The sequence below is a fragment of the Scardinius erythrophthalmus genome (genome assembly GCF_964197995.2).
Source record: "Scardinius erythrophthalmus genome assembly, chromosome: 25".
Taxonomy (NCBI): domain Eukaryota; kingdom Metazoa; phylum Chordata; class Actinopteri; order Cypriniformes; family Leuciscidae; genus Scardinius; species Scardinius erythrophthalmus.
The window spans coordinates 18,625,068-18,639,489 of NC_138245.1; the positions used below are offsets into that span (position 1 = coordinate 18,625,068).

General features: G+C 36.7%; 1 protein-coding gene across 3 annotated transcripts in view; it reads left to right on the forward strand.

Annotated features, from left to right (window-relative positions):
- Positions 1 to 14,422, forward strand: part of cdh4 (cadherin 4, type 1, R-cadherin (retinal)) — a 251,683-nt gene that overhangs the window by 160,042 nt on the left and 77,219 nt on the right. For all 3 annotated transcript variants that reach the window (XM_081357558.1, XM_081357560.1, XM_081357559.1), the window contains 2 exons: positions 1,213 to 1,439; positions 13,931 to 14,119. In XM_081357558.1, the coding sequence (XP_081213684.1) occupies positions 1,213 to 1,439; positions 13,931 to 14,119 (416 nt within the window). The remainder of the gene's footprint in view (positions 1 to 1,212; positions 1,440 to 13,930; positions 14,120 to 14,422) is intronic.

Here is a 14,422-nt window from a genome sequence, read left to right on the forward strand (position 1 = left end):
ATTATTTTGTTTCATTGTACAGCATATAGCCTACATAAATACATTCACTTGTTTTCATATAGGCTTTATTATATTACACATTGTTTGGAGGGCAGCATTGGACAGGATGTGGAATAACATTAATGTTAACATATAACATGTATAATATTTTTGATTTTTCTTCAGATTAATAAAAAAAAAATTAAATGACATAAATCGATAGTCAAAATAATTGTTAGTTGCAGCCCTAGTTGCACTTATTCCATAGTGTGACAACATGCTCTGTTATTGTCAATGTGTGTTCACTGAACTATATCTATTTTTCCCCTGAACATTAACAGTGGAATTGTTCAGTAGCTTTTTATAAATAAGAATCTTTAATAAATGTGTCTATATTGCCTTTTCTAAAATGAACTCAATCTGAGAAATGTTTACTGGTGTACAAATTGTGAAAACTAGCCTTAGTCTCCCATATGGTCTACTAAAGTTGTAGGAATGAACTTCTGGTGTATGTGAAAGAGAGCTCTAATATTAAAACTGTGATTAATCTAGACGTGGCACATGGCTCTCTCTCTTTCTCTTGCTCTCTTGCTGGCTTGCTCAATTTAAGTAGAGCTGAAGCTGTGGAACTTTCCCTCAGGTGTAACTGAACGGACCATCTGCTGTTGTTGACCGGAACCCTTTCCAAACAACCATAGCGAGAGAAAACATATGACTCACTCATTCTGTTTGCTACCTTTTTACATTTTTAGAGAAACGTCAGAGGAATCTGTTTTTAAGAGAACCTCAAATATTAACATTATCAGATTTGTCATTTTTTGCACATTTTGACAAATGGTGCCTTGTGTTCCTATTACATATTACCCAGTACATTGCTTATATTATTGGATTTAGCTATAGCCCATCATTTATTATTATTATATATTTTATTTATTAATTGTTTTATATGTGGCTGAATTAAGTATTGAATCAATAATGCCCGGTTCCACCTTAGCTGTAATAACTACAGTATGTTTTTATTGTATATAGCCATGATGTTTCATTTAATAACCAGTCAAGCATAGTAGAGGAGATAGACAATGACAAATGTGCATGCACGAGCACGAGCAATGAAACATGTTGGCTGAAAATAAGATCGCTTTGAACAGTTTTTGCATCTGTCAGCAATAATAGTTTCATTGTTATTTTATGTTTTTCTCACCCTTTACCCTCTCTTTCTCTCTTTCCCTGCAGTGGAGTTCGAAACCTGTCAGCAAATAGAGGAGGTTTCTTTTGAGAGCAGTGACCCAAAGTTCAGCGTTCGGCCGGATGGCTCTCTGTACGCAGAGCGAGATGTGGCGAATCTAACCGAACCGATTCAGTTCATGGTGACGGCCAGAGATAGCGTGGGCAAGTATATCTGGGAAACCACTGTTAAACTGGCCCTCGCCGGACACCCGCTATCTCCTCCTATTAACCAGGCAAGGACAAACTGTGTAATTTATATCATATATTATTTCTGAATATTTGTTGTCTGTGTCAGTTGTCTGTTTGCTGCAATTAACAGATTTTTGCTGCAGTTTTTTTTTATATATATAGGTACATGCTATCTTTATATTTAAAATATTATTATTTTTATTTTTATATATTTATTATTTATATTATATGTAATTATTTATAATGTGCACTACCGTTCACAAGTTTGGAGTTGTCAAGGTTTTCAAGGTTGTCAAGTCTTTTATGCTTACCAAGGCTGCATTTATTTATTTTAAAATAGTATAAAAAACATTAATAATGTAAAAAAAAAAATATTACTTGAATATATTTTAAAGTGTAATTATATATACTACCAATCAAACGTTTTTTTTTACATTTATTTATTTTTATTTTATTTATTATTATTATTAATTCTTCATGCTCCGAGAATGCTTTAAATTGATCAATACGCACTGAAGACTTGAGGAATGGCTGATAAAAATGTAGCCCTACCATCACATGTATATATCACATATTGAAATATATTAAAAACAGTTATTTTTCATTTAGTATTTAAGAATATTCCTGTATGTATTTATCTAAGAAATGCATGGTTAGCATAAGAAACTTCGATTAAAAACATTACAAAATCTTATACAAAACTTTTATTTTAGAATAATTTTATGATTTTTAGTTTGCATGTGTAGTTTTTTGTGAGTGCTTCTGTTATGACAAGCCATTTGTGAGTCTACCAGCTCAGGAATGGAGTGCATGAAATAATGTACATTGATTGAGTTCATGGTTTTAGGGGGGTTTTAGGTGATGTGCCGTCTCTCTGTGTAATTATTTGCCCATATAGCAACAGCAAGAATGAGATTCAATAACAGAGCAAGATGTTAATACGTTTAAGCAATCATCAGAATTTGAAAACTAGTTACAGTTTTTAAATTGATTACATTTTGTTTCGCCGCCTCTTGCATGTACAGTATGCAGAGACGCCGTTGTCACGTGTTGAGGGTTTGCACAAGCCCTTGGCAACACACCAAAAGTCATGATCTGATTATGAAAGCGAATGCTCAAATGTAATTTTTATACAAAAGATGAAAGGAGTAATATTTCATCCAAGTCATTTTCATCCAATGCACACACACACACGCACACACACACACTCACTCACTTCTGCCACGATGTGTCCTGCTTGGCAAGTATCATTAAACTTTTAATACATGTGGCTGTCATGCTCATGTCCTGTGCTCTGGTGTAGAGCAGATGAGGTGTACAGGCTTTATATAGATGTCTTTCCCACTGGCATCGGACTGTTTCTGCATCCAAAGTGACCTAGAAATGCCAAGCAGAGAGGCAGGAATGCAGGTCCTCTAGGGATCCAGGAGTCTGGTCTGGCGAGCCCTATCCCCGTGTCCCTAACCCCGCACATGTCCTCTCCTTCTGCACGACCATTGAGAGAAATGTCTCCTTGCCGGTTATGGCTGGTTACTGAAGGACAAACGCACACACACAGCAAGATGCATTGGGTGTTCATGGGAGATGTGACTCTTTGCAACTCTTTGACCTAGTTGAGGTTATAAATAATTAATGAAAAAAAAATATCTAAATAAAAATGCAGTGGTTTAGCTCTGAGTATTACAGAATTTAAGATGTGTTTGCATCTATTTACGTGCCAAAATTTCCTATGTGTTGTCTCTAAGTCATGACAGATGTGTTTTCCACAAACTAATTCTCCTTGAATCACTCCGTGAAGTGCCAAAAAGCAAGGCAAAGGAACAATCTGACAAAGTAAAGGGACATTATTACAAAGCTTATCAGTTGGCCTAATGAATATTAATTAGGTAGCATAAGGTTTTCCCAGCACTCTTTAACTGATTTGCTGAAAGGTATGTAAGTAGGTACTAGCCATATTAGCTTGTGCCAAGATAACAACAGGTTTTTTTTTTTTTTTTTACACCAAGCAGAATATATATTTTTTATTATTACTCTAATTAATTGTTAATATAATATATTATTTCTAAAAAATAAGTTATTATTTAATAGGTAATTATATATATATATAATATATACTACTGCTACTAATAATAATAATTATTAATGTTATTGTTGTTGTATATACAGTGTGTATATATATATATATATATATATATATATATATATTATGTAATTTTATACATTATTTATCTAATAATACTAATAGTTGTAATTAAATGTATAAATCATTTAATTATCATGTTTATTATTAATGTAATTCATTATTTCATTTTAGATCATTATAATTATTATTATTTTACATCATACAAAGATAATACTTTTTTTATAGATTACTTTGCAGTGCTATGTATGGTATTTGATTATGACAATCATCGGTTTGACTTCCCATTCAACAATATAGATTTAGTTTTTACTTTTAGACTCATTTAATCTATTTTGGCCTCTTGACTTGAAATACTTTACATGAGATATATTTAGCGGTAGAGCTGAGAGAAATAAATTAAGATCAGCACTATCTTAAAAGAACACACATTACATAAATAAATGCACACACGCACACACGGCCATGATTAAAAGTAATTAAACTAAGATGCCTCAATTACAAAGTAAGCAAGTCTTTTGTTACTTTGAACTAGCAGAGGTGATTTGAAAGACATTGATATGGAAGCTACACTGAACAAAATTATAAACGTAAACGCTTTTGTTTTTGCCCTCATTTTTCATGAGCTGAACTCAAAGATCTAAGACTTTTTCTATGCACACAAAAGGCCTATTTCGCTCAAATATTGTTTACAAATCTGTATAAATCTGTGTTAGTGAGCACTTCTCCTTTGCCGAGATAATCCATCCACCTCACAGGTGTTGTATATCAAGATGCTGATTAGACAGCAGGATTATTGCACAGGTGTGCCTTAGGCTGGCCACAATAAAAGGCCACTCTAAAATGTGCGGTTTTACTAGTCAGTATCTGGTGTGACCATCATTTGCCTCATGCAGTGCAACACATCTCCTTCGCATAGAGTTGATCAGGTTGTTGATTGTGTCCTGTGGAATAGATGGTAGATGTGAGGTAGATGGATTATCTCGGCAAAGGAGAAGTGCTCACTAACACAGATTTAGACAGATTTATGAACAATATTTGAGAGAAATAGGCTTTTTGTGTACATATAAAAAGTCTTAGATCTTTGAGCTCAACTCATGAAAAATGGGGACAAAAAAGTGTTTCGTTATAATTTTGTTCAGCGGAGATTTCATCAAGTGTGCATCAACAAAGATATCCGTCAGTCTGATTCTTTGTGCATCTGCTGAGCGTAAATGTCTGTTAGTTGCATGTAGTTGATTATCAACTTGCATGGTATTTGCCTGGATGGCATGACTTTTATTGGTTTGATCCAAATGCAGCTTTCATTCTAGTCTATTCTGTTGTATCTCCTTCTGGGCTGACAAGTTCCAGAGAGTGCTTTAGAGTTCGGCACAACAGTGCAGTCGCTTTGTCCCACAACATGTTTTATTGAGCAAAGTTTCTATGCTTTTGGATGGTTCAGATCTAAAAATACCCAGTACTGTTCTTTGGCTGGCATTTAGCTCGATGTGAGCCTCATCTGCCTGAAGCTGGAGTTTGGAATTCATGTTTTTTTTGTTTTTTTTTTACTATAAAAATTCACAGGTCTCGATTTAAGTTTTTGCTCATAAGACGCATTAGTTCATGAATTGGAGTTTATTCTATTATATTCTATTCTATTATTATTATGTTTGTTTTTGATTAAATGAAAAGAACAGTCTCTTAAGACTAATTTGTTAGGGAATTGGACTACACTGGTAGTGGTGTATGTTTTTGAATTACTAAAAACAAAAACGGCTCAAAAAAGTCATTTGTTCAGTTGTAGGATTACACGTATTGCCTGGTATGTTTATTTTATTTTTCCCCCCGCATATTTTGTTCACACATCTGCAATTCACTGAAAAGAACAGGCTCATACGTTTCATTTGTTTAGGAATGTAGGAGTTCTCTAGTCATAATGTATGTTTTTGATTCACAAAAAAATAAACTACCCATAAGACTCGTGCGTTCAGAAATTGGAGTTTACTGATTGTGAAACATTTCAATTAAAAATATTCGTACTGTAAATGCTATAATAGTATTTAAATAATTCTAAAATTAAATTTCTAATTCTAAAAACGCTGACTCATAAGACTAATTTGACATGATTAGTGAAATGCTTTTGCAGTACTAATTATAAACCCAGATTAACTTTGTTCTTTTCTTTTTAATAATGGAACTTCCAGTGAAAATCCAGGTGCATTTCCGCTTCCTCCCGACGATGAGGTGCGAAGACTGATTACCAAAGTAGAAAATGAGTGGCGTGTGGCATACTGGCGTGTAATGGAAAAACTCCAGACAGGGTTGCAAGCAGTGCAATGCGGCCCTATAGAACAATAACCTCCAGATGTCTGCTGCAGAGCTGCAGGCTGACTGATGCCCAAACGGGTTTCTTCTCAGCAGGGAGGAATGGGGAGCCAGCTGGCAGGGCTGGTTCTTCTGGAGCTACGGGAGCTCAGGGCAATCCAGGCAGCCATTTCACACACGCTGAAGTCCCAAATGCGCCCACACACACACACACACATGCATGCACGTATACATAGCTGCACATTCCGTACATCTGCCGTGCGCCGTCCCACAACACAACATGCTTGTTCTAGTTTATTCTTTCCTCACTGTCTGTTGTAATGGGTGCAGTGCTTGTTGCCCTACCAGAGGAATAAGACTTTTCATTAGGCATGCTGTTGTAAGTCTGTGCCTTTCATTGGCGCCGCCACGCGATGCATCAAACCATTCTGGATCTTCCTGTGCTGTTGGCTACACATTCAGAGGAATGCTTCCTTGGTGCCAGTGAGAGCTGATTGATAAATCAAGGTCTTTATCACAGCTCCCAATGTCTGTCCCAATGTTTGTCAGCAGGCAAAAAACGATAGGGATGGAGTGAGAGACAGATCGAGATGATGAATACCCCGCATTAATGAACAGATCTGTGAGGGGAGAGATAAGGCTTTTGTCTGTGTTCGAACACATTTGTCTCTGAACGCGTCCTCACGAAGGTCACATTACTGACCAGGCATGGGGTGTCTAGAGACCTATGAAATCCTTTTTTTTTTTTTTTTTTTATTCCTTTTCTTTCTTTTTTAAAAAAAAAAAATATATTTGTAAAAATATTTGATTATCCCAATTATCCTATTTTTTTATATACAGTATATATTTCTGGATTTTGATTTCTGTTTTAATTCATAAAACTTTAACTATTTTTTAACTAATTTTTACAATTATGATGAAATGAAAATTTTAAAAACGGTGGTAATCGAATGAAGGCATAACACATTAGCAATTGAATTAATCTTTTAAAATGCAATCAAATGAAATGTAGATTTATTTTATTGAACAAAGTGATGCACAACAGGTTTGCTATTAAAATTAAATACGAAAGAAAAATGGTGTGATATTCCTTGAAGTTTTACAAATGATGTAGTTGTTATTATTATAAAAATTCTTTAAATTCCTTTTTTATTAACGAATTCCACCATTTTATCCACGTTTTCCACGTGACCCGTAGCATCCCTCGGCGTTGCCACGTGCCGAATTGCCGGACGGTGTAGATGCAGGAGTTTTGAATGCCTTCTTATGATTTGTCTTTTGTCTGGGAGGATTATTTAGCCTTCGCTGCTCAACTTGATTTCCCCTCGATCTCTTTTTTTTTTTATTCTCCAACCTCTTCTTTCTCTATTTCACCCTCTTATGCACAGTAATTCCACCTGCCGCCCCCCGAAAGGTCTCGTTGCAGCTTCTCTCTCGTGCTGCAGCAGGTACCTGTGAGCTTCGTGGATGAGCAGAGCTGAGGCGGAAGTGATTTTATCAGCGCCTCACAGCTGCCCTCCTCACTCGTTCACCGCTCCCTCCCTGCCACGACACAATCCCTCCATTTTCCGAGCCCCTGCAGCCAGAGCCATCAAGCTGTGAAAAATTAAAACAAAAGAGCGAAAAAAATACAATATGTTTGCTCAGATTTGCCTCACATCTGTTCGAGCTCTTCTGCCGACAAACCGTGTTTGTGAGACATTGATAGGCTGACCTGCCTACACATGCTTGAGTTGGCAGCCCCCGCCGGGGGGACGCGAGACACACCGAGAGAGAGAGAGAGAAAACTGGGATTTGGCGAATGTGCCTCGGCTCGAAAAATGCAGTGCCACAGACGTCGAGGTGTCAGGGGGAGAAACAGCAACACAGGATTGAATGAAAAGCTGACAATTCAGAGATGAGCGCTAAAGACATTAAATGAACCGCAGGACAGTCCCGTTCCCCACACACACAGTCAGCTGCTTTTAAAAACGGTGGCTATTTGATTGGTCGCTTCAGCCCTTTCCTTGGCCTTTGGATGAATCAAGTAAGGGTCAGCGGCAGCTCTAGTTTTTCTTGTCTAAATTATTGATGTGGTATTCCATCAATCTTTTTCATTGGGCACCCATGAGGAAATGTCATGGTATGCGTCACTGTGGTATTGCTGTGTTATAAGGGCTGGTTTACAGAGGCCTTGACGTGATTTGTCATTTTGATTGGTCGTTTTAGCAGAAACCCCACAGCTATGTTTACGATCCTGGCTCGGTGCTCAAGTGTGCACATACCGCTCCACGACTGTTTCGTACCATTGCCTCACAAATAATGAGTGATTAGTAGTAATTGGACAGGTATGTACTCCTATTAAAGGTGTGTTTGTCTCTTCAAACCTTCTATTGTACGGTATAAATTGCTCTTTTATAACTCTGAAGACTAAAAAGAGTTCTCTGTTGTGATTTTTCTCAAAGTGTCATGGTTTAGTCCACGAAGAAGATGAGGAAGAAGGTTAGCGTGCAAATAACAAAATAACTTTAATAATACAAAACAAAGGAAGTATTCCAAACAGGGTAGCAGCATAACTGTGCACTCAAAACATAAACTACACCAGACAATGAACAGAAAGAACTGAAGGGCTTAAAGGATAACTCCGGTCAATTTTAACATTGAGTTAATTTTTTTGTAAATTTGGAGTGCTGTCAGTACAGAGAACAACGACAAAAATCGATGTTGCTTACACCGTGTTATCCTCTTTTTAAAATTTGCACCCTGTTGACTTCAATGGGGCAAGTTTTAAACCTGCTTTTAGCCTCTTAACATCCTTGATCATTTAACTTGTGTCATTACAAGTACCCAGCCATTGTGAGTGATTCCGTTCAGAGTGAACGCGGTGAATCTGACTGCAGTAGATGTGAAAGATATGAATAAAAATGATGTTAATTCAGCCAGCGCACATACCTGTATTTTCTTCATGTTTTCGGTCGAAGTCCACAGTAGTCGATTGTCGAGTTCACGCACATAGGTTATTAAGCGCATGAAATCGACAATCGACAATCTGACAGCACTCCAAATTTACAAAAAAATTAGCTCAATGTTAAAATTGACCGGAGTTCTCCTTTAAACAGTGCAAAATATTAATTTTGTCATGTCATATTTCTTAATTTATTGGTCAATTTTACTGGGCCTAAAATTAGAATTTTAGTTGACAAGGTTTAATTTTGAATATGAAGTATTCAAATATTTATGTTTAGGCAGGTTAATTAACCCACCCAAACCAGTGTTGTTGTTGTAAATTCAAACTATTGAAATGGTTTTTGTTAATCGAAATAAAGATAGAATAAAACAATATATATATATATATATATATATATATATATATATATATATATATATATATATTAGGGTGCATCAAATTTGAATGGGAAATTTTAATTTCAAAATATCAATTTGGCTGGCATTGCATTTTGTTCCAATTAACATATAAATGACTTTTGCAAAGTTTTGAGGAATTCCATTGAGATTTAGGGGTGCCACCTAACACATGAACTTTGGCGAAATTTCAAAAAATGTGCAATTTTTAGTCTAATTGCCAAAAGGTTGACCTGGAAATGTTGAGTACAGTGAACTTTTATACAGTAACATGTTCTATAGGGTTATCAAAGTAAAAGTTGTTTGTTTGAACCCTTTGGGCAACTTGGGCATTTCTCAGAATTCAACTTTCAAGATTCTCCATTCATTTTTCCTATAGACAAAATGAATGGAGGTCAATGGGACATGTTCACGTGGCATTACCCTGTTAATTTACTTTAACAATTACAATGCTACTCTCAATACACATGAGACATCTACAGTGGGGAGAACAAGTATTTGATACACTTCAGATTTATCAGGTTTTCCCACTTACAAAGCATGTAGAAGTCTGTAATTTTTATCATAGGTACTCTTCAACTGTGAGTGATGGAATCTAAAACAGAAATCCAGAAAATCACATTGTATGATTTTTAAGTAATTAATTTGCATTTTATTGCATGACATAAGTATTTGATACATCAGAAAAGCAGAACTTTGGTACAGAAACCTTTGTTTGCAATTACAGAGATCATACGTTTCCTGTAGTTCTTGACCAGGTTTGCACACACTGCAGGAATTTTGTCCCACTCCTCCATACAGACCTTCTCCAGATCCTTCAGGTATCGGGGCTGTCGTTGGGCAATACAGACTTTCAGCTCCCTCCAAACATTTTGTATTGGGTTCAGGTCTGGAGGCTGGCTTGGCCACTCCAGGACCTTGAGATGCTTCCTACGGAGCCACTCCTTAGTTGCCCTGGCTGTGTGTTTCGGCCAATCTTCAATGCTCTTACTGAGGGAAGGAGGTTGTTGACCAAGATATCGCGATACATGGCCCCATCCATCCTCCCCTCAATACGGTGCAGTCGTCCTGTCCCCTTTGCAGAAAAGCATCCCCAAAGAATGATGTTTCCACCTCCATGCTTCACGGTTGGGATGGTGTTCTTGGGGTTGTACTCATCCTTCTTCTTCCTCCAAACACAGCGAGTGGAGTTTAGACCAAAAAGCTCTATTTCTCTCTCATCAGACCACATGACCTTCTCCCATTCCTCCTCTGGATCATCCAGATGGTCATTGACAAACTTCAGATGGGCCTGGACATGCGCTGGCTTGAGCAGGGGGACCTTGTGTGCGCTGCAGGATTTTAATCCATGACGGCGTGGTGTGTTACTAATGGTTTTCTTTGAGACTGTGGTCCCAGCTCTCTTCAGGTCATTGACCAGGTCCTGCCGTGTAGTTCTGGGCTGATCCCTCACCTTCCTCATGATCATTGATGCCCCACGAGGTGAGATCTTGCATGGTGCCCCAGACCGAGGGAGATTGACCGTCACCTAGAACTTATTCCATTTTCTAATAATTGCGCCCAGCCTAGCATCCCAGCCTTGTGCAGGTCTACAATTTTATCCCTGATGTCCTTACACAGCTCTCTGGTCTTGGCCATTGTGGAGAGGTTGGAGTCTGTTTGATTGAGTGTGTGGATGGGTGTCTTTTATACAGGTTCTGAATTTTTGTTTTAGATTCCTTCTCTCACAGTTGAAGTGTACCTATGATAAAAATTACAGACCTCTACATGCTTTGTAAGTGGGAAAACCTGCATAATCGCCAGTGTATCAAATACTTGTTCTCCCCACTGTATACTCTGAATATGACATTGTCCACTCTAGAATACTGTTGATGTTAAGCTTAATAGTTTAGCTAACATAGATAGCAAACTGTGGTTAGCAAACTGTTGCTAGCTAACGTTAGCTAGATGTAATGAGCACCAAATACCTATAAATATGACTTAAATGACTTATGATAAATAAGTATACAAAGACAAAATTACAGATAATTATGTAATAATACATACCCAACACAGAAAGATCACCTCAAACAGAAAGATAATCTCAGTTTTCTTGAGCTGTAGTATTGTTTACCTCAGATCTCCATTGTGACCATTGAGCACTGTTAAGCACTTTATCCAACGAAACCAGATGTGCGGTGGCACCCCTAAATCATCATGTACTGGAAAAATATTTTGCATGTGTTGTTTCTACATATATTGGAACATTTTTAGCACCCAGCCATATCAAAATTCAAGAATTGTGTTTTTTGATGCACCCTAATATATATATATATATATATATATATATATATATATATATATATATATATATATAAACATTTCTTTTTTTATTGCGATTAGTTGCGATTAATCACAGAAAAAATGTGTGATTAATCTAGTTAAAGTTTTTAATCGATTGACAGCACTAATATATATATATATATATATACAGTGCAATGCATAAGTGAATACACCCATGCTAAAGTTGACTAAAAAGAGGAATAAAAAATCTTATTTTGGAAATTGAACTTAATGCCTTAATTAAAAAAATTAGGAAAAATCCAACCTTTAAGGACACCAATTTTCTTTGTGAATGAATAATGTATCGTAAATAAATAAATGTTCTTCCTTAAAATACATGGTGCATAAGTGAGTACACCCCTATGTTAAATTCCCATAGAGGCAGGCAGATTTTTATTTTTAAGTATTTTTTTTATTTTTTTTAATTAGGATACTATGCATCCTGATAAAGTTCCCTTGGCCTTTGGAATTAAAATAGCCCCACATCATCGCATAGCCTTCACCATACCTAGAGATTGGCTTGGGGTACTTTCCATAAGATCATCTCTCAATGCAAATCAAACTAGCTATTAGGCTAACTGAAATAAAACCATGCCAATCTCTAGGTATGGTGAAGGCTATGTGATGATGTGGGGCTATTTTAATTCCAAAGGCCAAGGGAACTTTATCAGGATGCATAGTATCCTAAAAAAAAAATTAAAAAAAAATACTTAAAAATAAAAATCTGCCTGCCTCTATGGGAATTTAACATAGGGGTGTACTCACTTATGCACCATGTATTTTAAGGAAGAACATTTATTTATTTACGATACATTATTCATTCACAAAGAAAATTGGTGTCCTTAAAGGTTGGATTTTTCCTAATTTTTTAAATTAAGGCATTAAGTTCAATTTCCAAAATATGATTTTTTTACTCCTCTTTTTAGTCAACTTTAGCATGGGTGTATTCACTTATGCATTGCACTGTATATACAGTATACACTCACCTAAAGGATTATTAGGAACACCATACTAATACTGTGTTTGACCCCCTTTCGCCTTCAGAACTGCTTTAATTCTACGTGGCATTGATTCAACAGGGTGTTGAAAGGATTCTTTAGAAATGTTGGCCCATATTGATAGGATAGCATCTTGCAGTTGATTGAGATTTGTGGTATGCACATCCAGGGCACGAAGCTCCCGTTCCACCACATCCCAAAGATGCTCTATTGGGTTGAGATCTGGTGAATGTGGGGGCCATTTTAGTACAGTCAAGAAACCAATTTGAAATGATTCGAGCTTTGTGACATGGTGCATTATCCTGCTGGAAGTAGCCATCAGAGGATGGGTACATGGTGGTCATAAAGGGATGGACATGGTCAGAAACAATGCTCAGGTAGGCCGTGGCATTTAAACGATGCCCAATTGGCACTAAGGGGCCTAAAGTGTGCCAAGAAAACATCCCCCACACCATTACACCACCACCAGCAGCCTGCACAGTGGTAACAAGGCATGATGGATCCATGTTCTCATTCTGTTTACGCCAAATTCTGACTCTACCATCTGAATGTCTCAACAGAAATCGAGACTCATCAGACCAGGCAACATTTTTCCAGTCTTCAACTGTCCAATTTTGGTGAGCTTGTGCAAATTGTAGCCTCTTTTTCCTATTTGTAGTGGAGATGAGTGGTACCTGGTGGGGTCTTCTGCTGTTGTAGCCCATCCGCCTCAAGGTTGTGCGTGTTGTGGCTTCACAAATGCTTTGCTGCATACCTCGGTTGTAACGAGTGGTTATTTCAGTCAAAGTTGCTCTTCTATCAGCTTGAATCAGTCGGCCCATTCTCCTCTCCTCTGTGGGCATTTTTCAAATGACAAAAGCAAATAACAGAATTACTAAAACTAAACTTAAAACGAAAACTGAAAATATAAAAATAAAAAATATATTCAAAATTATTAATACTATAGTATGTAAATAATATTAAAATAAAATAAAATAACGCTGACCCAAACCTATTTTATATGAAACCATTTGGATGTATAGACATTATTAACATCTGAAAAAAAAAGAAAAAAAAATTTCCGACAGTAATTTGAAGCATTTTGAAAATAAATAAATAAATAGAATTGTTTTCATGTGGAAATTATTTCATGTTCATGTGGAATGTTTCATGTTTTTTTTCAGAATATCTTCTTTTGTCTCCAGTCACCATTTTCTCCCCATTTAACCTCTTTGTTGTGCATGAAATACATTTGAGAAATCAAAGAGAACTCATTTATGATTTCTCTTTTGAATCATCATGATCTTATTTATAGAATCAGCTTCTTTTTTTCAGTTTTTTTTTTCTTTTTTTCTTTTTTAGAATCAGTTTTTTTTTAAATGTACCTTTTATATGTGTGAATTTGAAGATCTGCTTCATATGGAGTGTACATATCTGTTCTCCACAGGTTACTGGGGACGGTATCTATGGCTTATCCTCCCACAACCACTATCAAAATCCCAGGCTCATTACGTTTCCACGACAACACCAGCGAGGCTCGTCCAATGGGCTGCGGCGACAGAAGCGAGACTGGGTCATTCCACCAATCAACGTGCCTGAAAACTCCAGAGGACCCTTCCCTCTAGTTCTTGTCAGGGTCAGTAATGGTTACAGCTCAAAGCTTACTTGTTGTAAACAGTATGGAAGATTAGTCAGGTTTATTTTGATTAAACACACAACACCTTAATGTCTTCCGCCTGCTTTGATATCTCCATAGCTTTTACTTGATGATCATATATAATATTTTGACAGATGCTGCTCAGTTATTAGTAAAACAGATATGACACTCAGCCATGAATGAAATGTCTCAAGATCTTGGCAAGCTGTGTCTCTCAGAACAGACAGTTCCACAACTCAAGTTTCACTGTGTCCCTTCGAGACATAAAAGAACAAGCCTCTC